We start from the raw sequence: 27,485 nt of genomic DNA, 5'->3' as shown, positions 1-27,485 counted from the left end.
TTTTTTTGTTATGGTGAAATAATATTCCTTTGTGTATATCTATCATCTCTTCTTTATACATATATCAATTGATGAACGCTTAGGTTGATTCTATATCTTGGCTATTGTGAATACTGCTACAATAAACATGGGAGTGCTGCTATCTTTTTGATACATTAATTTCCCTTCTTATGGATCCATACCTAGGAATGGGATCGCTGGATAATATAATTCTACTTTTATGTTTTTGAGGAGCCTCTATACTGTTTTCCATAGTGACTATACTAATTTAGATTTTCACCAACAGTGTAGGAGAGTTCCCTTTCTCCATATCCTCATCAACATCCATTATTTCCTATATATATATATTTTTAAACGGGGGAAGGTTTTTTTTGATTTTTTTTTTTTTTTTTTTTTAGAGACAGAGTCTCACTTTATTGCCCTTAGTACAGTGCTGTGGAGTCACAGCTCACAGCAACCTCCAACTCCTGGGCTTAGGCCATTCTCCTGCCTTAGCCTCCCAAGTAGCTGGGACTATAGGCGTCCACCACAATGCCCGGCTATTTTTTGTTGCAGTTTGGCTGGGGCTGGGATAAAAAGCTGTTTTAACTGGGGTATGATTTTGATTTGCATTTCTGTGATGATAGTGATAATGAGCATTTTTTTTTCCAGATACCTATTGGCCATGTGTATGTCTTTTGCCCATTTTAAAATCAGATTATTTGGGTTTTTGTTGTTGTTGTTTGAGATTATTTACTCTGTTTATTAATACTTTCTTGGCTGAATAGATTACAAATATTTCCTCCCATTCTATGGGCTGTCTCTTCACCATGTTTATTGTTTCCTTCACTGTACAGAAGCTTTTTACCTTGATGTAATCTCATTGTACAACCACTATTTTTAAAAATATGCTTTCTGACCCTTTTCCTCATTCTTCCCCTTCTGCAACTCCTATTATAAAAAGGATTGGTCTCTTGATGGTATCTCATAATTTCTGTAAGCTTTACTTTTTTCCTATTACTCATCTTTTTGCTCATCAGTCTAGATAATTTCAAATGTTCTATCTTCTAGTTCACTGATTCTTTCTTCTGCTTGATTATGCTGTTAAAGCTTTCTATTAAAATTTTCAGTTCAGTCTTTGCATTTTTATCTCTAGGAGTTCTATATTTATATTTTAGTTCTTTTTGATTTTCTTGCTTTTTTCATGTATTATCTAAATTTGATCAAATTTTTAATCTATAGATTCTTGTAGTTCATTACAGTTCTTTATGCATATTATTCTGAATTAGTCATTTCATAGACCTTCATTTCTTTCAGGTCCATTATTGGAACTTTCTTGGAGATGCCATGATTTCCTGATTGTCATCATTGTGTCCTTATGTTATCTGTACATTTGAGGAGCAATCTTCTTTTGGACTTGATAGGTATTCTTTGACAGGTATAGAACATCACTATTTAGGAAGGGCCAACTGTTGACAACCCTAGTGAGGCAGAGCTTACTGTTGATTCTTTAGTAGGCTGGGCTGCTGCGTTTTCTGATATTGAATGGGGGTATAAGCTAGACTCCACTGAATTATACAACCACTGGCCTATTTCTGGGGATATGGATGAGCATGCCTCCAAGCTGGGTTCCCGAATGGGAAGGACTACCCTCAGACTGTGGCTGAACAGGGCTGGAGGTAGTCCACGGGGCTGCTTCAAGATCTGTAGTTGGACCAACTTTGGTAGGCCTGCGTGTGGTACCAGAAATGGGTATGTTATTCAGCAAGTTTGGGCAGGAGGCAGGGGGCAGGACTGCTCTCAGATCGCAGATGAGAGTAACTGGAATCAAATTTTAGGGATGCTTCAGGATGTTTAGTTAGACAAAGGTTGGTGGGCCTGCTTCTAGGGGCACAAAAGCCTGTTCCCTTCTGGGTTCCTGGGCAGGCAGGACCATTCCCTGACCAAGGCTAAGAGGAGCAGAAGCTAAGTTATGGGGTCACTTCAAGATCCATATTCAGATGGAGGTCAACAGACCTGTGCAAGGGGTACAGATGGATGTGCATTCCAGAGGGTCACTGGGTAGGCAGGACTGCTCCCAGACTGTGTCTGAGGAGGGCTAGAATACAGGATCATTTTAACATCTGTGAGGCCAAGATTACCAGGCCACCCTGTAAGGGGTATGGACTGGCCTGTTTCCCAGCTTTCTGATCATGGCTGAGAGAGACTAAAGCTAGGTCACAGGCCGCTTCAGGGACCACACTGATGACCAAGTCTGGCAGGTCTGTCACCCAGCACACAGATAGGCATGATTCTTTCTGGGTCTCTTGACAGATGGTGCTGGTGGTAGGCCCAAGGACAAACAGTACTGTCCACAGGGAGATGTGGCTATTTCTTGGTCTGTAGCTGGGACCACAGTCAGTGGACCTGTCACTTAGCCTGGGTCTACCTTTTCAAAATGGCCTTCCTCAGTTTTGTGCTCTACCAGTTTTGCAACTTCCTACCTGGATCTGAAAACTCCCACAAAGACACTTTAGTTCATGGAAGGCTGCCAAATTATAGTAGCAGTGGAGGATATCCGTAGGGAACCTCTTATTTAGCTATCTTACTGATGTTACTCCACTATCGCTTATTCTTATTTCTTTTCTTAAATTTCAGATTGCTACGAGGGCACAAATGTTTAGGTTACATTGTTTTCATTTCTAAGGTAAAGTTCAAGTTGTAGTTGAGCCTTTCACCTGGGGGCGTGCTGAACACCCTCACGTTGTGCACATTAGGTGAGATCCTGCCAATCGCCCTCCCTCCTCCCCTCTCCTCTGTGTTCCTTTTGTTAGACTATATTTGTGTTTTTCTTTTGTGTGGGCTTGTAGTTGTTTATATACTGGTTTCATATTTGTATTGAGTGCATTGCTAAGAAGACTGTGTTTCAACTCTATCCAGGTAAACAGAAAAGATAGAAAGTCTCCCTCTTTTTCTTATGGCTGCATTTATTATTTCTTAATACAGTTACTTGTTGGAAGAATCCTACTGCTCCATAGGAAAGCCATCCACCTAGGCAACATATTTTTCTGAATAGGCAGGTTGGAAAGCTTTTCCTAGGGTATTAGTATAGGAGGAGTGACGTGTCTGATAGATGTGAGCAACCTTCTGTCAATAAATGGACATAGCTGTAGCACTGCTCATCAATTAAATCAGCAGGAATAATCAACTTAGGTAGTGGGAGAAGGCAGATGGAGGGACAGATAGCTGCCCTATTACAGAGGGTGATAGAAGAGGATATTAGTCTCCAGTTCCATCTTTGTACTTTCTCATTATGAGATGGGCAACTCTCTACTTCCACTGCTGTGATGGAAAAGGATAAGACTGAGTTGTTTATGTGCTTGGCCCTTCAATGTCAGCTTCTGGGACTGAGGAAGGGGGAGGCAGGGAGACGACATTTTCAGAGTCTGCTGTCAGGGCTTTAAAATTGGGGTTGGCTTTAGAGAATCAAGAAATATTCTGTTATTATATGCAGAATTTTGTACATATAGATTTTTCTAGGTAAGGAAGAAGTCCATGGCATTTATCAGATTCTCAAATGGGTCTCTAATGCAAAAGAGTAGTATACCCCACCTAACAGGAGCCAATAGATTTATGTTGCTGCTTTGTAGGAGCAAAATTTGAGGTTATGTTTCAGGATACCCACTTAGGCAAGAGATTTTTCTATATATGCAAGGTGGAAAGCTTTTTCTCCATTTTCCATCAGGATGGTCTGGGGTTGATGAAGACAAAGGAAAGATCTATTTTATCGCCCTCTCCCCATGCAATGCATAAACCTGCCTTTCCACTCTTCATTGATGCCTACTCTTTACCACCATTGCTAATATCTCTTAATACACCTGTCCACCTTCACAGAACATTCCTATCCAATACTATCCTCCCCAACAGCCATGCCCAGTCATAAACATAGTGCAATTAATTAGAAGTCTTCTCCCGAGGGCAGGAATCATTCCTACATTTGTACAAATGTCAGTGTCTTACAGGATGTTTGTTAATGCTCAATAATTGTTAAAGTCAAATGAATTTAATTGGGTTGGCTACTTGGGTGGGTGAGGCAAGATTCATAATATTTCTATGAGAAGTAATACTCCTTACTATTTAAAATGAAACTTTGAGGACTGCTTTCAGTTAATTTCTCTAATTATGAAAAGCCAAAGAGAATTATCCTTGGATACTTTTAAAGAAGAAAGATATAGTAATTTGCAAAGGGCATGGATTCTTCAAAGACTTTCCTCCCCAAACATTATGAAGTATGCGTTAGAGTTAACAACTTAGAAAACTATGAAATGAACAGAACTCATCTAATTTCAGTGCAGCAATTATAGCTTTTTGAGACTACATGAAAAAAACCAGAATGTGGTTACTATAGCAGTAAATTGGTCTCTAAGAAACTCTTTTATTTTCTCAAGGAAAAAAATAAATTTCTATAATAGAGTAACCAAATGATAAGGAAAATAATCCACAAAGAAATACAAAGGTATCTGGAAACAACAAATGATCCGTTAGCAATACTGCAATGCAGGAAAAAAGAACAAAATCAGAGCAAGCAAATGGATGCCAGTTTTTAAAGAGAGAATTTTATAATGTTATTAAAATTATGAGTGTTTTCCCAAGTTTCCTTAGTGGCTATGAAAATGGGATATTTTTTATTATACAAGGAAGGAGTTAATCTTGTGTAAGATACAGACATTAAAACACATGTCAGCTGAGGAGCCCAGTAAAAAGGAGATTATTTTTCAAGACCTAATGTTTAGGCTAGTACACATTATGGGAGTTAGATGACTAAACTTATGAGAAAGCATAGGAAAATTTTCCAATGCAGGATCATTTTCATTAGTGAGAAAGAGATTATTTCAAAATTCGGGTTTAATGAGAGTGAAAAGGTTTCAATCCATTTAAAACACCACAATCTCTTTATCAAGCATGTGGGAGTAATGCAGCGAAATTCTCTATGTATAGGATGTAGAGTTTTTGTCTAAAGATGGCATAATCAAATGTAATTGGTTACCTTGATAGCCCTTAAAACAGTGGTTATGGGTATTAAACGTTTTCTAAAAAGGGCCAGTATTTGTGACTTTGTCAGCTAGACAGTTTTGGTTGCAACTACTCAACTTTGCTATTGTAGCAGAAAAGCAGATATAGACAATATGCAAATATTTACTTTAATAAATATTTATGGATACTGAAATTTGAATTTCATGTGATTTTCACATATCACAATATGTCTTATTTATTTCTTTCAACTCTTTAGAAATGATACAAAAAAAAACCTTTCTTAGCTGACACGCTTTGCAAAAAACCCGTGGCAAGTTGGATTCGGACTTCACGCTGTTGCTTGCCACCCCCACTTTTAACTGGCTCATTTATTCTGTGACATACAAAGTTCTAGAGAGAGTGCTTTGTTTACAGAGATGCCATTTTCTTCCACAATGTATTAAATCAGAAGGGAAAAAAGAAACCTTTCTTGGAAATTTTTTCAAAATGCCCCTGGAAGGATTGCTGGGAAATGATCCCACTTTTAAATAGCCTTTTCTCTGTCTCTGTCCTGCAGCGGGCCATTCAGTCACTGCAAACCCAAACACAGATATTTTCTTTCTCCTATCTTCCTCCAGGCACAGAAATCAATAGGACTGATCACAGAGGTGTGTGCCTAGGGGAAAACAAAATATTCGCAGGACTTCTGCCATCAGGTCCCAACACGGCACTCCAGGATGCAAGCTGATATAAAACTCAGACCCTGCCCAGATGAGGTATGTCCTTGCTGACATTCACACATATTTTGATTCCAAATGGTAAAATACAGAACAGAGTCTTTCCCTATTCTTGCATTCCTGGTCCACAGAAAGATCAGAAGTGTTCCCAGGTCTTGTTCCTGATACATGGCAAATATGACACAAGTCTCGGCCTGCTGATTGTTGAGACTTTCCTTGGGAAATTTGGAGGCCCCTCAGGTATGACTTTGCCAGCTAGCTTGGAAGGCTCCATTATTTTAGGCGCAGACTAGAGTAGAGTGACTGTCTTGGTCCATTTGGATTGCTGTAACAAAGGACCTTGCATTGACTAGCTAATAGAAATGTATTTCTCACAGTGCTGGAGGCTGGGAGGTCCACAATCAAGGCACCAGCAGATTCTGTGTCTGGTGAAGGCTCCTCATTGTATCCTCATGTGGTAGAGGGACCAAGGGAGCTTCCTTCAACCTCTTTTTTAGGGGCACTGATCTGATTCTTGAAGGCAGAGCCCTCATGGCTTAATCACTACCCACAAGGCCTATCACATTGGGTATTAGGTTTCAACATATGAATTTTGACTCCCTTGTGGGGTGTTTTCTTTTTCTTCAAGATAAACATTGTTCAGAGCTGCAAAAACAAAAAACATACGAATTTTGAGGGGACATGGGCATTCAGACCAATAGCAGTGGCCAACCATTCCAGGACTCAGGAAGTTTCCCTGGGATGCAGGTGTTTTAAGTGCTAAACTGGGATGGCTGGTCACCCTAAAAATAAGTCTCCTGTCTTCCTTTGGGTGCCTGGTTCTTCCAAGACTTCATCTAGAACTTCTTTGTGAAGCAAAATCTGAATCAGCCATGGGAAAGGAGCTCTCTAGAAGACCCCAGAAATATTCTACTCAATGCTTTTCCCAGAATAGGTGTATATTTTTGTTATGAGCGAGCAAAAATGTTAGGAGATCCCCTTCTTATTACAGGTGTGCTGATAGCCTCAGGTTCTGCTTTAACCTTTTATAAGAGAAATTCCATGAGTGCATCTGTTTATATGATAGGCCTAGCTTCATAGGAATATGAGAAACTTCTAAAGACCCCTTTTGTCCTAGAGTCACTGAAGAAGGATAACTCCAGAGGGATTTTAAGGGGATTCTTAATATAAAATACATTTTCTGGTGTCCTATTAAGAATATCACATAACAAATGATTTACATGTATAAAACTAAACCAGTAAACCCAGTGTGTAAACGGTCCTAGCTTTGACCTAATTGTCCTTTTGCCTCCACTGATAATCTTAAAATTCAGTAATGAATTACTCAGTCGAATATGAAAAATCAGTGAACTGTATGTTTGTAGATCCATGGGATTATATATATAAAATAACTCATCACTTACATTAAATTGTATTTTGATCTCCCTGATTATGGAAAATCAATAATTAGTAATTCTGGGAGGGAAAAAAATGTTACCTTTGGACATAGGAGTCATAAAAATTTTCAGCTGAACCACGTGCACCCTCAATGTCAACACTGAGCGATCATTTATGCATTTGCGTTTATGGAGCATGTATTTTTACATCAGAGGTCAGTGTCAGTATTGTCAATGATGTGCATGTTTAAGTTTGTCCCTCAGGAAGCTCTTCCTCTGCCAGACATGTCTCAAAACTGCAGCTGCCTCCAAGGCAGGACAGGGCACAAATGAATGAGTCACCCACCTGACCAGGTCGATGACCCGCTCTCTGGGTGCAGCACTGACCGGCTCATCGTTAATCATTACAATCTGATCTCCTGGGATCAGCTTGCCTTCCGACGGGCCTCCTGGAGACAAAGGAGAATGAAGTGCAGGTGAGAAGAGCATTAGTTTCCTATCAGTAGTCTCCTCTCCAGAACAGTGATTCATTATGAGCAAATGGAGCGATCAGCAGAAACAAAACCCAACCATACCTGCCTGTTCTTTGGGCAGGTTTGAGGCCCAGGCCGCACCCTTCCTGATTAAATCAGGTTTCCACATCTTTCTAAACTGTCACACTCCGCAGCCTAGAAGCACATGCATATGGATCGCCTGGGGTGAGGTAATGCACTTCTCCAGAGCTCCTAGGGCATGATACTGCTGTTGGTCAACAGAGCATACTTTGTGTGGTGGGACTCCTAGGAGAAGGTAGTCTTCCAACAGGCAGGCGACCAGTTGTGTTAATACCACCCGGGCACAGCTGGATTTGAACAAAGTTGCATTTATGTACTCGTTACAGGAAAGGAGGTAGCATGCTGTGGGCAACTAGGACAGCTCAATAAGAGGGTATTAGAAAGGACTAAATTCTAAGACTTGCCCTTGGGGTAGGTGCTTTTGGGGCCCCTTCCAGGAAGTGGGGGTTTTCAGTGGATTAGATATCAACAGGAAGTGGGATAATTCTATCACGAGCACCTTAGCAACTGCCTCAAAGATCAGAGGAAGGAGGCAGGGCAACATGTGATGGATAAGGCAACAGCAGTCACTCGTAGCAGCTGGAAGGGGTGTGCTTCGTTATTTCAGTGGTTTGGACTGTGCTCACAAGTGCTAATAGGCAAGTCTTGTTTTTGTCTAAATACATCATGATCACAAAGTGGCCTTGTCTGCTATTGTTATTGGGTGATTGTTTATGTTCAAAGGGACATCCAGACCCAGCTGCGAGGGCTCACCAGCTCCCAGATGTGAACAGCTGCTTGTCTCTTTGAGTAGTGTTTTCAGGGAGGGAGTACAAAACTATGTGGTGAGCAATTATTGCGTACCAGGCAATAGGCTAAATGCTTTGCCTAGTAACCTCACTAACAACTATGCCATAGGAGATAACTGAGGCTCACGCCAGTTAGAGAATTGGCTTGAAGGTAGAACTAGAATTCAGCTGAGATTCTTCCAAGTTCAGAATGGCCAACATGTCTTCTGCACTTGCCCCCCATAATTTAAAACCTGATCACTGCCAGGTCTCTTGACATATAAATTGTGTGAAGCACACATCTCTATTCAAATAAAACCTAAAACCAATTACCTGGACTGTGCTATAGATATGTACAATTACCTCCCAGATCAGGTGTCCTCAAACTGCGGCCCGCCGAGGACATTTATCTGGCCCACTGGGTGTTTTTGCCACTGCTGCCCATCCTGCTTAGCAGCCAACTCGTCCCAGGGCCCGCAGTCCAGCCCTCCAACGGTCTGAGGGACAGTGAACTGGCCCCCTGTTTAAAAAGTTTGAGGACTCCTATCCCAGATATTCATATGAGACTATAATATTGTTCTCTACTCACTCGCATCCTTGGCTTTGTGTCACTCAAGCTGTAGCATAAATTTGTCTTCTGGGGTAAACCTGAACACATCTCCGTATCAGTGATAGAAACTACTCATTTCACAGATATGGGAACTGAGATCTAGTGTTTGAACACATAAGGAATTCAGAAAAATCACTTGGAAAACTTACTGTAATTATTGAATTATGTGCAAGCCACCACTCAAAGTCAGCCAAACAAATGGTTAGAAATCAAGTGCTGGTCAACTACAGAAAATATTTCAAAGTAATTGTTTGGAGGATGTTAAGAATAATTGTTTAACATTATATTAACATAACATTTGTTTAACTATAACATTGCAAAGTAATTGTTTGGAGGATTATAACTATCTTATAAGAAAATCACTCTCAGATTAACAGGACATAGTCTACATTTGTTTTTGAACAAATAGAAATTGGTTAGAATATTTTGATTAATTATTGTTTAATCAAGAGTTCTGGAAGAAGCAAGGCACAGTCCCTTCCAAAATATGAAACAGTGCCACATTTTAGAGAATTGTCTTGTGTTTTTCACTCTGAAGACTGGATTGTCTATTATAGAAACTCTGGTCACGCCACTGAAACCCCTTGGGACTTCAGTAGAGTCACTTTTATGATAGACACAGTTTATTTGACCAATCTTTTCACTCATAAAAATAACTGGAAATAGTAGTCTTTGACCTCAGCATTCACTTTTTTCCCCACTCGTCTCAAAATTGTCTAACAGTAGGTGTTAGTGGCTTTGAAACTAAGGAGAATTGAGGGCAAAGAAGGGAAGAGGTCGAAAGCACAGTGAGATGTATAAGTAAATGAAAAATAACACTTGAATTTCCAGTCAGCTCTGGGGAGGACACGTACTTTGGAGAATCTCATAATTACAGATGTTAAAATACCCCAATATTATAAAACAGCATGCCAAATATGATTCTATTTTCGAAAAAATGTGTCTACTCACAGAGTACATTATATATGTGTGTCTGCAAAATTCTATGTCCACTACGGGTATTCTGTCTACGTAAGTAACGGCTAGCTCCTGGTCGTAGGAATTTAGGTGAGTTCTTTTTGACCTTTTCCTCTATACTATCTATGTTGTTTATATTTTGAACAAAGCACTTGTTATCACAAAAGGCAACACGTCTATTTTGAGAATAAAATTCTCCATTGTGTCAAGCGCAACAATCCCACATAAACAAAAAGTTCAGCCAGCAGAGTAAGAAGTTGCACAGTAGGACAATGGTGGGGACGAAAAGGACACGTTCTTCTCAGCACAAGTCTGAAAGGGTTCATTATGATAGACTCAACTGGCCAAATCTATTAGAATTTAATAATAATACCAATAAACATCAATGAAGTGATCAGGACGTGCCTGACACTCTTCTAACCTACTGCGTCCTCTCTGCTGGCTTGTAAGGCAGATGCTACCATGCTCCCCCTTACACAGAGGATAGAGGGAGGTGACATGGCGTGGACATGCATGAGAGTTAACATGGAAGTTACAGCACCTAACAAGGGGCAGAGGCAGGATTCAAACTCAGGCCGTCTGAGTCCAGAGTCTGCACTCTGAAGTGCCTACTTTACTACTGAGTGCTGTTACTGATTTGCAAAAGCCTGGAAAGAAACTGCATTTTGTCTGCAATCCCATACAAGTAGGTACATAAAAATATAGACTAGATGATATCAAGTACATTTCTGGGAAAGCAAAGACAGCCCGCTCCAGGTGATTCCCTTGTAGTCTACTATTGTATTTAACTGTGTTGCTAGTGAAACATCTGTATGGCCTACTATGCTAATTATCTGGTCATAGTGTAGAATTTAAGCAATTTGACAAGTACTATATCAGTCTGAGTTTGCTGTGTAATAAGCCATGCCCAAACTCAGTATGGTGATCAGTGATCATTTCTTCTCATGCTTATGGGTCTTCAGGGTGACCGTGAACTGGCTGAGTTAGGCCAGGCTCAGGGGGCAGTTCTGCTTCAAACTGCGGATGGGCTGCACTCAGCCCCCAGCTGCAGGCTGGCTTTTGCATGTGTTCACTCTGGGGCTCAGGAGGAAGGGCTAGCAGGCGCCTGGGAAAAACTCTGTTCTATGGCCATGGCAGAAACCCAGGAAACAAGCCCAACTGCACGGGCTCATCTCTGCTAATATGCCATTGGCCAAAGTCAGTCAGGTAGTCTGGCCCAACAGTACTGGGGTAGGGAATTGTACTCTCCCCTAGTGGGAGGGAAGTGCACGTTGTAAAAATAATGCAACCGCCCTGATGACTAAGTCCTACTGTAACTTAAACACTCCTTCCGGCTTTTCTTCCTTAAGGAATTCTTCATGAGCTTATTGTAATACAACACAGTGCCTGCCTCTTATTGTTTGCATTCATATGTTAAGAAGTGGGTCATTTCCATGGTTACAAATGATGGCTCAGTATTTCTTGAGTCAAGTGCTATGATGGATTTGGCAGTTGAAAACCCAGTCTGAGGAGCCATGTCTGTGTCTTTGGGGGTCTGACTCTATCCAGGAGTTACAAAAACTCAGCTAGCCTTAGAAGCCTGGGCACTTTCTGAAACTAACAACAGTCATTCTGGCAGGGTGTGGCAGGCAGTCCCCCAAGACCAAGGACTGGGGTTGGGTGCTTACCTGGTGTTACTGAGCGAACGACCACTGGCTTTTCACTCCCTGCCACAAAGCCAAATCCCAGCACTGGGTCCCTCCTCATCTCCACCTTCCGAGGAGCCGGAGGGATGATTTGGCAGCTCTCTAACCGAGGGTCGTCGAATGGGATTGCTTGTGTCATGTGACTGTGGAAAAAGCACACACCAGAGAAACGAGGCATCAATGAGTGTGTTAGGCACTGGCCTGGCGATCACATCCTCTCCAGTTTCAAACCTATTCTCAGGTGGAGAGTAGGGAGGCTCCGGGGAGACCCACAGTCATGCTTCTGCTTTAGGCCTTTGCATTGCCTGTTCCTCCAACCCAGAATGCTTATCCTGCAGCTATCTGCCTGGCTCACCCTCACCTCTCTCAAGGTTTTAACCATCTTAAAGAGGACTATCCTGGCCATATATCTAAAAATTGCAGCCCTACTCCCCACCCCCTCTCCCCTTTACCCACGTGTCTCCTTTTTTTCTACCTACAGCACTAATCATCTGCTCTTCAGCCTACTGAACTTGAAGACACTAAGGATGAAGACCTTTATGAGGATCCACTTCCACTTACTGAAAAGTAAATACACCTTCTCTTCATTATAATCTTCCAATAATATTTTGTTTTCTCTAGTTAATACAGTATATAATACATATAAATATACAAAACATGTGCAAATCAGCCTACTAAGAGGAAGACTATTAGTAGTTAGATTCTGGGGGTGTCAAGCCCTATACAGATTTATGATCATGTTAGTGATTAGTACCCCAAATTCTTGTGCTGTTCAAGGGTCAGTTGTATACTTATTTATCTCAGGTACTTAGGAACAGTGTCTGGTATATAGTATATTCTTAATTAGAACTTGAATTAATACTTGAGTAGAGAAAAAGATGTTTCTTTATGGAAAACTGTCAAGTTACAACTGATATGCTGAGAAGCAGCCTCAGAAGGTTGTAGACATTTTGAAGGTAACATTTAGGGCTTCTAGCCCCAGTTAAGTTGAAATAATTATTTTGGTGCCAAATACTTCCCCCTCTAAAGAAGATGAGAACTTAGCTCTTGGCATTTATTTCCTAGAAAGATTTTCCAACGATTTAAATGAATCTTTTCATTCATACCTAAACTTCAGAACTCTTCTCAATAATCCTACTTTGAAATTTGTGAAATGCTTCCAAAATATATCTCATTTGATCCAAAAATGATGTTGAGAATGAGAGCACAGAGCTGGTATTATTATCTGAATTTCCCCGGTAAGGAAACTGAGATTAAAATAGTGGCTTATAGGCACTTGGATTCTGTGGGGGTATGCCAGAGGACAGACACCCACTCCCACACTCTGAGGGAAGTTTCCACCCACTCTCCAAGGCAGCCTCCTTTGGGGGAGGAGTTGTGAGTTTGAGCACTAGAAATCTCTTTAAAGTAATATAAGCTAAGATTATTTCAGTGACATGAGTTTAATTCAATTTTTTATCTCTCTAATCTTATTTGATAAGTCAAGAAGATCATTTTAAAATACCTTGGAAGATGCTACTCCATATGCCATCTGGACAACATATTGTTCAAATGTAATAAAGGAAGAGAAAGGAGGAATTCAATTGTCCTGTGTAATTAATAAGAATTAGGTAAGATCAATAGAAACCCTCTAGGATCTGTTCTTTAAGCATAACTCACTGTCTAGGAAAAGGAAAGTTTAAAATTCTTTTTAAACAGAAAGGAAGTATCTTTTTTTTTATTTAGCTGCTGTGATCTGGAACACTAGGAAAAAGAGGTGTCCCGTGCTAACACTCAACTGTCACCTTATGATGGAGACCCCACCTATCCCCTCTTTGCAAATGCTAGGAGAGGAAAAACTGGGCCGAGGTCACACTCTTCTCAGGTATAAGGTGCAATCCAGACCAGGTCTTCTGATTTGAAGTGTGCTGCACGAGCCGGCTACATCGTTTGTAGTGACAGTGCAAAAGGAAAATGTGGGGCCTCTCATTCAAATATGATTAAGAATTTTCAAGACAGTGGAACATTAAATTCAGTTCAGGTCCCTGTGTCATTGCCTGGTCGCATGCCCACCTCCCACCATCATTCTAGAAAATTCCAGGCTGAGAGTGGTGGTAGTTGTAGGGTCAAAGGGGAGGGCATGTTTTATGTGAGTTTGCAGGTGTTTGTCTTGACCCAGAGACAAGACACAGCTTCCATGGTCGGGATGGATGAAGAGAAGTAGGAAGAACTCAGGTACACAGGAGATCACAGGAAGTGGCCTGGCAGTCAGATGACAGAATTCAAGACCCTGAGTGAACCAGCAAAACCACTACTGAGTAAGCCGCAGGGAGGGTCAGAGACACAGGGAGGAAGTGGGGAAGCCAGGGCTGAAAACTAGGATCTCAGTAGGACCTCTGATACTCCCATAGTGGTCCCAATTGGAGAGGAACTTGACCTCCTGACATTGATCCCTCCCACACCTGAAATAGGTATGGCTGGGGGGACTGAGCCCACCTAGGCATTGGACTCTGGGTCTCTGGTCTCCTAAGAAATCACCATTTCAGAGCAGGCCATTCTTGGTTCTTGAGCTACATCTGCAAACAGTTCTCTCCTTTTATCTCCAGATGAAGTAACAGAAAGAGAGAAGGAAGAAAGGGCAGGGGATGAAGGGAGGGAGAGGAAAACAGAACATTTTTGGAAGCTGGACTGTAAGTTCTGCGTTTTCACCATCTTGCACAGCAGACATCTCAATGAGGAAGGTAAAGCTTGTTGAAGCTAAGTGACTTGCTAAGGGTCACACACGTTACAGGACTGAGGTTGACTTAACTCTCAATTCCAAGCACAGAGAGGGGCTGAGGAAGGCTTTTCATCCTGCTGTTGCCAGTTGTGTGAAAAGCCTAAGGCAGTAATTCTCAAACTTCCTTGCACGTTAAAATCACCTGGGGAGCTATAGAAACAACCTAATGCCCGGGTTACACTGCAGACCAATCAGGTTGGAATATCTTGGGCTGGGACCCAGCATAAACTTTTAAAAGATTTCTAAGTGATTCCAAAGTTCAATAAGGTTTGACAATCACTTAGCCGTACAGAGAAGGGTGGGGTACAGCGTGCTTTCTGGACAATAGACAAAGAGGACATGCAGATGTCCCTGATCGTCTCCTCTGCCACCCATTGCGCATGTGCATTAAAATACTTCAAACCTCCGTAGCGTGATTATCCTCTTTCCACTACATGATGAAGTAATGGTATCTAATTTTTCAATGCTTCATTCAACAACTATTATTTTATTAGTACCTAACACTTATTAAACACTAATTTCATGCTAAGCTTTGTTTGTTGTAAATGGTTCCCATATGCTAGTTCACTTAATTCTCCGAAACCACTCCGTAATGCACTCATTTGTTCATTTAGTCAATTTGTTAAACACCCACTGGATTCTCGGTTCTGGGACTACACTAGGGAAGAAAGTAGACGAAAAATAAAATGTTCACTCTAGTGTTCAGAGGCAGAGAATCCACTAAGAAATTAGTAAAATAAACTGAATATCAGGTCATTATCAACACTAAGTGAGAAAATAATGCAGAGAGGAAGGATGGGGGGGGGATATGTCTAACGCAGGAGCCACCAGATGCAAAGGTCCTGGGGCAGGAATGTCCCAGAGGCCAGTGGGGGGGGCTGGAAGCAGGGAGGGCGGTAATAAAGAAGTGATGGGGAGGGTGACGATTACACAGGCTCTTGGAAGGACTGAATGGAAGTGATGAGAACATCCGGGGGAGGGGGTCATGGGTAGAAGCAGGGCCCACTGCACCAAGCAGAAGACAGAAGATTATGATGGCCTGGACCAGGGTGAGAGTGGCAGATGTCACAGAAAGTGTTGGGCTTTTAATATACTTGGAAGCTGCTCTGACAGAGCGGGGTGGGACTCTTACTCCAGAGCCGCCTTCCTGCACACACCAGATGTTCCCAGCGAGGACGGACCTATGAGTATGTTTCCTAACACGAGCCCCATGTCCTGATGTATCCACGTGGCAGTGTTTTCCCTTTAGAAAGATAGTACTCTTTGGTTTGTATACGAAACAAATGCTCAGGTAGAATGTGAACATGAGAAGTGATACAGTTGTGTAATATGAGGCTTTGGAGCCAGACCGCATGTATTTGAGTCCTAGGCACACTCTCCCCCTGCCCTCCGCCACTTCCTAGTGATGTGACCTGTGCACATTACTTCATTATCACTTGGTGCTTCTGTTTCTTCATCTGCAAAATGACGATAATGATAGTAACACCTTTATAAGATAGTTATGAAAACTGAGTGATTAAATGCAAAGCACTTAGCAAAGTGTTTGACACATAGTAAGCACTCGAAAGTATTAGCTGTTATTTTCATCTCTGGAGATCAATGAATAGACAGGAATAGATTTCAGACATTATGAACTCATTCTATTTTAAAATACAAAAATAGGCCAGGTGAGGTAGCTCACACCTGTAATCCTAGCACTCTTGGAAGGCAAGATGGGAGGATTACCTGAGCTCAGGAGTTCAAGACCAGCCTGGGAAAGAGTGAGACCCCCTGTCTCTACTGAAAATAGAAAAAAATTAGCTGCTGTTGTGGCAGGTGCCTGTAGTCCCAGCTACCCAGGAGGCTGAGGCAAAAGGATCACCTGAGTCCAGGAGTTTGAAGTTGCTGTGACTTAGGATGATGCTATGGCACTCTACTCAGGGCAACAGAGTGACACTCTGTCTCCAAACCCACCCCCCCCCAGACAAAAAATAAACCCACCAATGTTTTAAATACCTACAGCTCAACATTCTTGGCAAAAGGTATTACAAAGCCTAGGTAAGCTCTGAGGCCTTCTCGAACAATCCTATCCTATCAAATACAATGACACAATAAATACAAATATACGCTGATATACACAAGGCAATATTGTACCAGAGCCCAAAAGAATAAAAGAGGGTAGGAGAAAAATCCAGGCGCTCTACTGACTGTGAACCACTGTGAATAAGTTTTCCTCGGCCATGTTTCTAGACCCTTGAGTGAACAATGGGTACAGGGCTGGGGAGAAAACCTGAGTCTTGAGGAAAATGAGGAGCACTGACGATTGTGTTCTACAGGTTGGAATGAGACAGACATAGGCCCTTTCACCTCAGATGCCGCCACCCTGTGTCGACAGAAAGTCTTACATTGGTCCTTACCACTTCATTGTTGTGTCCCCACCTAAACAAGGTTTAAATGCAACCAACGTGTATTGTGTGGTCACTACTTGTTCGAGCATTTTCATCTGTGTTAATGATTATTGTTGTTTTGCTTGCACGTTGAGGATAATCTACCAATGTCATCATCAGCTGCTTGCTTAACAAGTTGTGTTTTCAGAATAAATTGTCTAAAAATAACCAACCCCTGCCTCTTTTCCAGTAAAAATGGATCCATACTGGAATGTTCCCCCAGGAAACATCATTTGGTTTTTCATATTAAGGCAAGGAGTTTTGGCCCTGTACTTGCAATATTTTTTTTATAGAGATGTTATGTCCTTTTATAATGAGCTGAAAAAGCAACATCTTTTTTACCAGCTGAACATGCTTCAGTGAATTCCGATTGCTGAGACTAGAAGAATACAACAGATAAACTACACAGACCTCTGTCTCCTGCCCTCAACCTTCTCCTACAAACTCACAGAGGGGCCAAGAGTCTATGCCCTGAAATTATACGTAGAGTATATTAATTGAGATGAAAAAATGTGTATATCAAGATAAAGTGCGCAATCTTCCTGTTTCTCACAGATTTCATTTCAAAAGAAATGATGGCAACCCTGCTGCCTAACTCCCCATAACAAAAGGAAAGGGCTTTCCTTGAACTCTTGGAGCCTTTCTTCCTCAGCAGAAATAAAAAACTGATACATCCCATGTATCACAAAGAATTGCTTTGACTAGGTAGAAAGCACCCTGTAGGAAAACCTAAAGTCATTCCAGTCTTTGATGCACTCATTAAAGCCAGCAAGGTCCTTTTTGGAATATGTGCTGGGTGGAAAGACGGTGGAAGGAAGAACCAAATTTAGAAGCCATTATCTTTGGTGTGGAAGTTAAAGAATCTGAGAAGGTAATGGCAGGTGGGCCACCTGGGTAGGTAGTTAAGACTGGAACAAAAATAGGTATAAATACTTATGGAGTATAAATAAACACATATGCCCGAGTTATGCTTGAGAAGGTCACTGTTGGTTACCTTTCAGGGATGGCCAGCTGTGAGTACATGAGAGCATCAAGAATCAACAGGTATGTTCTCATCTTGGTAGCCCTGGTCTCTGTGCTAGACTTAGTCTTCATTTACCTCCTAGGATGGGGTTTGCTACCAGACCCCACATTCCTCTCCAGCACCTTCCCATTTTCCACAGGGCATGTTTCTCCACCCCCCAAGTCTACTAACATTCCATTGCCCCAAAAATGTCCCGTCACAAAGCCCAGACGTGACAAATGAAAAACACTTATGTATCTGAGCACATGCTTGTCATCTCCACGAAAAGGCCTTCTCAAGGTGACTGCTGCCTCTTTGGCCTGGATTCTAGAATGGCCATCTGAAGGTCAGATCAGAGCCTTCAGAGAAGCTGGATATACAGAGCTGCCCAGCCCCACAGGCTAGACCAGCCAGCTGAATGAGGTATAACACATAATGACGTTTTATGACACTGAAAGGGGGGGTGTGTTATGCACCAAAAGCTCATGCATCCAATTTGTAAATAGTGCTTTCAATGGTATTTAAATACCCTGAAGTTCCACACCCCAAAATGATTTTCACCACCAACCTCATTCCCCCCATCATTCATAATTAAATATGTTACATTGGACCAATAGCACAGATACTTCCAAAGGAAACTTCTCTCATTATCCTTTGCTGACGTGGCAGCCACAGGAATCTCATGGTCTCTATTCTTAATGACCTTCCCACATCCCTGACTGGACTTGGGTAGTAGGAGCTCCCAACGCAAGAGTCAATAATTCAAAGCCCTATTGTGGCCTGTGAAGTGGCCTAAACCAACAGCTTTGACCAAAAGTGCTAATCTAGGCAAACCAGAGTTTCCCAGAACAAGAATTGAAGTTGGAAGGAAAAAAAGAAAGCCAAGTATGAATTGTTCAAGTTGATAGGTTACCGAGAGAAGCCATGAAATAGATTAGCTGCTATGGCAGCTTTGTGGTGAGTTTAAATCATGATAATGTGCGTTACAAATAATACACTGAAAAGCTTTTTTTTTTTTTTTGCTTTCTTCTCATTTTTAGTTCCTCTCTCTCTCTCAGGTCTTATAAGGTAGATAGGTCTTTTGCAGATCCTTGCCTTGGGGAAGATGCATTTACCAGGGCTCAAAGCAAAAGTTGACTGCAACATAACTCTTTCCTGACTTTTGCTTCCTGAAAGTCTGAGCAAGTTGGCTGAGGAAGCCAAGGTAGAAGATCCCTGTGAGGCAGGCAGAAACTTCAGGAGAGATAGCTGGCTTATATGTCCAGTAAGACACCAAGACTCACAGGCTGAGCCTAAAGAAATGGCCGAGTCTGTGGACCTCAGAGGACCTGACTGACTCACTCGGACCAGGGTATCTTAGCAGCAGGTAATATGGAGGAAACCATAAAGGCTTGGCTCCAATTTTTGTCCCATGTGAGCCAACATGATTACATCTGAATTGCCAACCAGCAGGAATGTACTGTGATGGTACTCACACCCAAGTTTAGGGCTAAGATTTATATGTGTCACAAGAGAAAACAGAAAGAGAACCTTTGAGGGCAAGACAACGGGAGTTGGAAGAGAAGTTGCCCAACTTGGAGAGAGATCATTCTGTGGAGTGACATCATGATAGAAAAGCCAGGAACCCCTGCTAATGGGGATCCTCAGCCTTCCCGGTCTGTACGTGCTGCTGCTCCCCAGGAAGCCAGGAGGCTGGGCCACTCTACATTTTCATTCTCATTTGTCACAGGATTCTACCTCTCTGATGATATACATATTTTAAAATTCAACTCTTATTTCTTGAGCAAGTCCAGGCACGCCTCTGTCCTTTGGGATACAATAACCAAACCAAATCCCTCCACTAGAAATGAGTTAAATTTTATATGAACATACATAACTGCATATAATGTGTTTTCAGCTCACATAACAGTGAGTTGAATGTTTTTTGCCTTCATAAATATGCATATTGTGAGTTCAGAAGAACTTAACCTTCACTGATCAATTCCACAGGCCACTGTCAGTCAATTCCCACAACACGTCAGGAGCATTTAAAGATTTAGAAGTGTTTAGTCAAGCTTGCAAACTGACATTGTACTTGAAAAGCCAAGAGAATCCAAAAAGATTCAACTTAAAATCACAAAAACGTTTAAAAGAATCTTGCTGGAGAATTTCAGGAGGCTTCACAACCAATGAGGTTTCTCCTTAATGGGCAGCCTGAACACAAACATTTCAGTTCTCTCCAAATTAATTCACGGATTTAATGCTATCTCAACAGTCCATTTAAAAGAATTCAACCAAAATAATTCTAAATTTTATATAATACTATACAATAGCACTCTAAACAAGAAAAAAATCCTGGCTGTCTAGCTCTACAAGAGACCCAAACTTATTATAAAATAACAATTCCCAGAATGTTATGATACTGGCACACATATCATAAAGCACACAATGGAGTAGCAGCTTTGCCTAGAACAAAACAAGGCTTCTAGAGCCTTCTAGCAAAGAAAATGAAGTACTTTAGCACGTGAACAATGTGCTTGTTTTTGAAACAAACCCCTGAAAATCGAGTGGCTATGAAAATCTCTTGTCCTTCACAGGGGTGGTTGGCTACCTGGTGAAAATAAACTAAAAGTGTTTTCTTTTTCGGGTAAGGGAAGTATGATAATGAGTGTGAAAGCAACTTGTTTTTTTGCAAATCAACTTGGATTGCGGTGAGAATGTGGGGAAACAGATGTTTGGACAAAACAACAGGAATGTGCTTAGGTTTTTGAAAATTATGCAAATATGGAGATAAAACTGCAGTCTTTGAAAACTTGGATTCGTCTAACCTGTTTAAAAATCTTCCAAATGAAGCAGTTCAGTGGTGGGTGAACTCATTTGTTCAACAGCAGAAAATGCAACATCTTCCATTTGGTTGGTAAGAACAGTTGGCAGACATCAAAGGAGACAGAAACTTCCCAAGTGGATTTTGAAAAATAGTATTCTATGATCTAGTAAACAAATTGGTGCCTTCCTTTATCCATTCGCCTCGGCATATGTTTCTGCAGGGTTTTTTCCCCTCCAATGACAATAACTAAAACCAAGGAAAGAAGTAAGCTGAACTTACAAATGCAGCTTGAAATGTGGTTCAGTGAAGTGGTAAACCAAGATGTTCAAAAATAAGCAAGCACCTTCAATCACTTTCTTATTCAAAATACTAAAGAATTTTAAATCAGCAGTGATATTTAATACTTAAACTAAATGCATTGAGATATTTTACCTTCATTTCATCTTCTGTTTAACAGTGCATTTTAACATCCTTCTCGTATCTTTTTTACGCATGCTTATACTCTCCATATTCACAGTTGCACATGTATATTAGTTATGAGGAAATTAGTACATATGTAGGGTAGTACACGTTCAAAACTTTTTTACTAATGGGAGTATAAAAGCCAAAAATGTGGAGATCCCTGTTCTGCATAATCCAGAGGTTCCTGACTTGCGACGTGAGCCCAACACATATTTTGAATACTGAAACGTGATGGACAGAGACATTGACGTTACAAAGCTCACTGCAGCTCTTGAAAAGTCCAGCTCTCCCATTCAGAAGCATACAGCGGCACGTTTACAAACCTAAACGTGAAGACCGAGTGCTGACAGGAAATGGTGCATTTTCATGCTGCTTGTCTAATCCTGTCCCAGCAAGTGGGATGAAACAGAGTGGCCCCAGGGTAGCAGGTTTCAGAGACTGAGACACACACTGATTGATGGTTCTTACATGGGTCTTGCTTTGGGCTCCAATAGATTGAACCCTTTGAGGGTTGGAAATCTAACTACCCTAAACCTTTCTAAGGGCTTGACATCCGTGGCTTACGGAGCAGCATAATTATGGTATGGCTGGGCAAACTTTTCCTTCTTGATTTATTACCCTCATGTTTTTGGACCTGCAAGTCTTTGAACAAAAGACTTGAGCACAGCCTTTCTCAAGGCAATATCATCATTTTTGGTCTGAGAGCTTGTCTCCAACAAATTGGATTTATCCATATTTTAGGGCAGTGGGTGGGGAGGAAGGTTGAAGACAAAAGATTGTCCCTTCCCCATCCCAAGGGGCCATTATATGAGGGCTGTCTAGCAAGTATCCAGCCATGCGATGTGAAAAATAGTTTTGATGATGGCTACATACTTTCTCAACAGCCCTCATATGTCCTCCCTAGGCTACAAGTATTCTTTGAAAATTTATATTGTAACTTTATACTTGGAAAGTGAAAACCGCCCCAGAGTTTTGATAAATAAAATCTCTAAGAGTATGTTACCGAAATCCAGATCTAAGGCACGAGGTGAAAACAGGAATTGATTTTTTGTAAAAGAGATGTTTTTAGAGAATTGATTTGCCACACTTTATAAATTTCATAATTTTATAATCATTACACAAAGGATTTTTAAAAAGCGATTACATAGCGAAGGCTTACTTTGATGACTGAAAACTTCTGATGGAAGTTAAAGGGGCCGGTAAGGAAATCACAGAATCCAAGGTTTGCGCTAACCGTTCTGTTTTAATGAAGAAGTTGTGATCTCTTAATCTTTTCTGCATTAATATTTTTTCCCAGACCTTCCCTAGAGAATTCAGTTTCCTTAGACATAGAACTACATTACTGCCCACCTTCACACATCTTTTCTGTTTGGAGTTTTATTTGTGCAAGTTTCTCCCATTCTAAGACGTGGGCTGTTGAACTGAAGCTCCCTTCCCACACCCAGCACCACCCCTGCCCCAGATCCATCGCCCAGTGCCTTGTAAGCTTCATCCTTCTGAATGACATTCGATGGGTCCCTTGCCCTCTGGCTTCCTTCCAGCACCACAACAGGAGGTACTGGCAGGAGAGAATGACTGGGGGGTGGGGGGCGGTGGGGGGGATTGAGATTAGTTTTTCTTCTTGCCACCTCCTTCTTGTTTTGTTCCCTCTTTGCCTTTTGAAGCCTAGCTGTGCTAAGGGGTCACAGCTGCTGCTTGTCCCTGGTGCCTCACAGTGTGACTTGCTGGTTTCCTTATCTGTGCCCACAGACATCTATTTCCTGCCAGAACTCTCAATCACACACCATGCCTCTTTCTTCCACGGTATAACCTACTAGGTCCCATGAAACAACCACCCCCCTTGAATGGCACTGATAGAGAATCGCTTTGTCGTGGCTTCCAATGAAAAATGTCACTCTAGCTCCTTTTCTGATCTTTATCTAAGAACTTTTTCTTTGAGAGTAGCACTGAGATAAATTATTCAACTAATAGTTATGTATAATATATCAACCGTATTTATATACAGAGGGAACCAAAATGCATACATATTTTAAGGAAAAAACTGTATTAAGTTATAAAGCTCATTATATACTGATAAAGAATGCAAGTCACATTTGAGTACCTCTTGTAATTGCAGAAGTCAAATGTGATTTGTATATTACAATTTAATATAGTTTTTTCCTTTCTTACAATGTGTATATATATTTTTTGCACCCCGTGTATTTGTGTATATATACCAAAAGTTCTCATAAAAACCAAAACCAGAAACATACATCTATTAAATAAACATTCCTTTCTGGTTTTTCCACATATAGGCCTTGAAATAAAATGAGAATGTTCGGTTGACACATTGACCACTATAGAATACGTTTCTATTTGCTGAATTTAAATGAAATGGGGTCTCTTTTTATCTCAACTAAGGAAATCTCTGTCACTCTGTTCAAATGTTCACAGTTAACATTTATCTTTGGTCAACGTTACCCATGTAGCAAACTTAACAGACCTATAGTAAAATTTATATGCGAGAGAACACATCACTGAATTGGAAGGCTAGATGGGACCTTGGTGAATGCCTTCATGTTTTAGAAGAGTTGATATGCTCATTTGAAAATTCTGTCTACCATTTCTTTCAACTTGGCAGAAATTGAATTTTCAAGTTCAATCAAAATGGATTTGTTATTTATGTAGTATCAGATTTAGCCACCCTTTATTCAACAAATATTTAATAAAAGCTTCTTAATGCACCTGGTACCTGAGTTATGACTGTGATTCAGACCTCTAAGCTTACATTCTAGAGCAGGGGTTAGCAAATTACAGCCCATGGGCCTAATCTGATCTCACCTGCCTTTGTAAATAAAGTTTTATTGGAACACAGCCATGCTCATTTATTTATGTACTGTAGCTGCTTTCACACTATAGTGCTAGAACTCAGTAGTTGTGACAGACACTGTGGCCCCTGAAACCTAAAATATTTACTATTTGGCCCTTAACAGAAAAAAAAATTGCCAACCCATATTCTAGTGGAAGGACTGAGACAATAAAAATCAAACACAAACTCTATCACATATTATCAAGGGCTGATAATTTTTTTTTTTTTTTTTGCAGTTTTTGACTGGGGCTAGGTTTGAACCTGCCACCTCCAGCATATGGGGCTGGTGTCCTACTCCTTTGAGCCACAGGTGCCGCCTAGGGCTGATAATTTTTATAAAGAAAAATACAGCAGTGTACAGAGTGTGGGGGTGGGAGTGTTTTAACAAATGGGAGTGGAGGCCTCGCTGAGATGCCTGAATGGAGATCTGCATGTAGTGAGGGAGTGAGCTGGGGGATATCCCTGGGGAAAATATCCCCGGCAAAGGGAATGTATGGATTAAAGGTTTGTAAGAATATTTTCCAAGCCATTGTTTTATTCATGCATTCATTCCTTCATACAAGAAAGTCTTAAGAAATGTCAATATACTGTTCCTTGGTTTTGTGAACACAGTGACACATTACACAGATTCCCTGCTCTCAGTGAGTTTCCAGTTTAGTAGGGGAGTCGGAAACATAAGCATCTGAGGACAAATGATTGGTAGAGGAGCAGGTGATTGAAGGATGCCCCTATACTGTGGGGGTACCATTCATGAAGGTGGTTAATCCAACCTAAAGGCAGTGAATGGGGGAGTGCCCAGGAGAGTCTGTGCCCTCAAGGTGAATCTTGGGAAGCGAGGTGGTAACTACCATGTGGATAAGGAAGGGAAGGCATTCCAATCCAAGGGAACACAAGCACAGCCAGAGAGGCATAAAAGAAACTGGTATTTGCGGCTCGGCGCCTATAGCTCAACCAGCTAAGGTGCCAGCCACGTACACCTAAGGTGGCGGGTTCGAATCCCCAGCCCAGACCCGCCAAACAACAATGACGGCTGCAACCAAAAATAGCCAGGCTTTGTGGCGGGCGCCTGTGGTCCCAGCTACTTGGGAGGCAGAGGCAGGAGACTCACTTGAGCCCAGGAGTTGGAGGTTGCTGTGAGCTGTAATGCCATGGCACTCTACCCAGGGGGACAGCTTGAGGCTCTGTCTCAAAAAAAAAGAAACTGGTATTTGGGACAAGTATAAATGCTGCTTGTTGGCTACTGAGCCCAGGGTTGTTAGGAGGAGAGAGCAGAAATGAAGTACGAGAGGGAAACTATGAGCCATCTTAGAAGTCTGTCCAACATCAGCCATATATCCTTTATGTAATCAAGAGCATATCCTTACCAGAAAGCGCAGATGCTAAAATCTATCACTTGCTTAAGATGCAGTATGCAATGAGTCAAGAAAATAAAAATCCAGAGTATTATTCATTTTGAGGGTTACAGTTCAAAGGACCAGGGGGTTTATACAGAACCCAGACTAATACATTTTTCCAGTCATGCTTTCAGCTTTAAAAAAAGATGCAGTAAATCAAGGATCTATCAGGGCTTGTACAAATTAACATCCAAGATAGATTCCATTAATTCATGATCAAATTTATCCTTTAAGGACTCCATTATATTTGTCAATACCACTACTGAAAACCATTTCCACAATTAGTCTTTTATCAACGGGCAGTTCATCCACCCAGAGTGATTTTTATCATCATTAAAGTTGATAAATTTAGAGCCTCCAAGATGCTTATTGACTATGCCTCGAGAATCTAATTGGAGGATCTAAAAGGGCAAGATGTTTGTCAGTTTCCCCAAAGCTGCAAAATCCCTATAGCTAGGCTGGTAATCAATTCTGTTAATTGAGTTCAGTTCAATGTGTTTAAGAGATGACTTTTATGTTAATGACACTCTAATGTGTCAGGGGCAATCACAATCAAGTCACACCCGTGGGTTGAGAAAGATGTTGAGGCAGAGCCGGTGGCTCTCAGACTCCACTCAAACCACCAATCCCAGAAAGGCATTACTCCCAAGGTACACCCAAGCTCAGATTGAGACATATTGATGATTAGAAATTAAAAAGACAAGTCATTTAGACAACAACAAATGCCTGCAATATATGCTTTGTTTGGTACTAATCATATGAGTAGGGTGATAGCTATGTGAGTGTAAGCTAATGTGAACTGAATTTTAGGGGAGGTTAGAGAACATGTCAAATGCCACCATGAAAGTCTATTCCTGAGAATAAATTGGTATAACCACATTAGAAAATGATTTCATAGCCCAAGCTTATCTTCTCAACCCTGACTTCTGAGCTGTGTGACCCAGGAGCAGGAGTCTTCATATTACATCACCGGTCCTTCTAGGACACTTGGTGGTAGTCCTGTGCTTTCAAGAGTGCACTCACCCTAGAAGTTAGAGGTGCTAGAGAGCAAGATCAACCTCAGGGGAGAGTTGGCTGGGAGGAAGGCAGAGGACTTAGTTGTTCAGACCCAATCAAGCATTTGAGCCTTCTGTTTCAGTAGGGAGATGAAAATAGTCAGTGTAGAATAGTCAGTATCTCCCAAGATGATGAATTTCCTAGCACATGTCTCCATTTCCAAATCAAAATATGAAAATAATTAAAGAAAGCACAACAATGATATTTTCCACAATACCTATTGACTCAGCTGTTTGCTTAAAAATATTTTATTTCCAGTCACAGTTTAGCTGAAAACCTAAATCATACTTAACTTCTCCTCATCAGTCAGAAATCTGTGTCTTTGGGTTTTTTTGTTGTTGTTTTTGTTTGTTTTTAATAAGAGTCAAGGTCTTGCTATGTTGCCCAGGCTGGAGTGCAATGACTATTTATAGGCACAAGCCACTACTAATCAACACAGGAGTTTTGACCTGTTCCATTTCTGATCTGGGCTAGTTCACCCCTCGTTAGGCAAGCTGACGATTCCCTGCTCCCAGAAGGTCACCATATAGATGCCAAACTTAGTGTGGACATGCAAATAGCATAGTATGCTATGGCTCAGAACTCCTGGGCTCAAGTGATCCTCCTGCCTCAGCCTCCCCAAGTAGCTGGGACCCCAGGCCTATGCTATGGTGCCTACAGGTGGGAATCTTTATTTTTAATAAGCATTCCAAGTGATTCTGGTGTAGGGTTCAGGATCACACTTTGAAAAGCACTGGCTCAGTGAGAGACATCCCAGGAAAGAGCTCAATAGATGAAATAGATAGCCAACTGGCATACAGTCTGTAATTTGCAGCCACACTCACTACACAGCTGGTTGGAATGTCAGCCTCTGTTATATCTTCTTAATTCTCTGGTGACTTTCTTGAGAATCTGGGTTCCCAGATGGGAAAGCATTTATGGGAGGCAATAGCACTTCTTTATGATAAACAATCTGATGACTTGAATTAACATTTGCCACTACATTAGCATGAATCAAGACCACTGCCGAGGATTGAAAAGCATGTAAATTAGAGGCATACATTTCAAAACTTTTTCTTATGTTGCAATGTTGAGT

General features: G+C 41.3%; 1 protein-coding gene across 2 annotated transcripts in view; it reads right to left on the bottom strand.

Moving 5' to 3' along the window:
- Nucleotides 1–27,485, bottom strand: part of FRMPD4 (FERM and PDZ domain containing 4) — a 531,361-nt gene that overhangs the window by 95,332 nt on the left and 408,544 nt on the right. For both annotated transcript variants that reach the window (XM_003793053.2, XM_012807155.1), the window contains 2 exons: nucleotides 11,640–11,800; nucleotides 7,431–7,533 (listed from right to left, as the gene is read on the bottom strand). In XM_003793053.2, coding sequence (XP_003793101.1) covers nucleotides 7,431–7,533; nucleotides 11,640–11,800 — 264 coding nt within the window. The remainder of the gene's footprint in view (nucleotides 1–7,430; nucleotides 7,534–11,639; nucleotides 11,801–27,485) is intronic.

Source organism: Otolemur garnettii, unplaced genomic scaffold (assembly GCF_000181295.1).
Source record: "Otolemur garnettii isolate 467f Iridium unplaced genomic scaffold, OtoGar3 scaffold00065, whole genome shotgun sequence".
Taxonomy (NCBI): domain Eukaryota; kingdom Metazoa; phylum Chordata; class Mammalia; order Primates; family Galagidae; genus Otolemur; species Otolemur garnettii.
The sequence above is the reverse complement of the archived record's forward strand: the minus strand, read 5'-3'. Positions and strand labels throughout refer to the sequence as shown.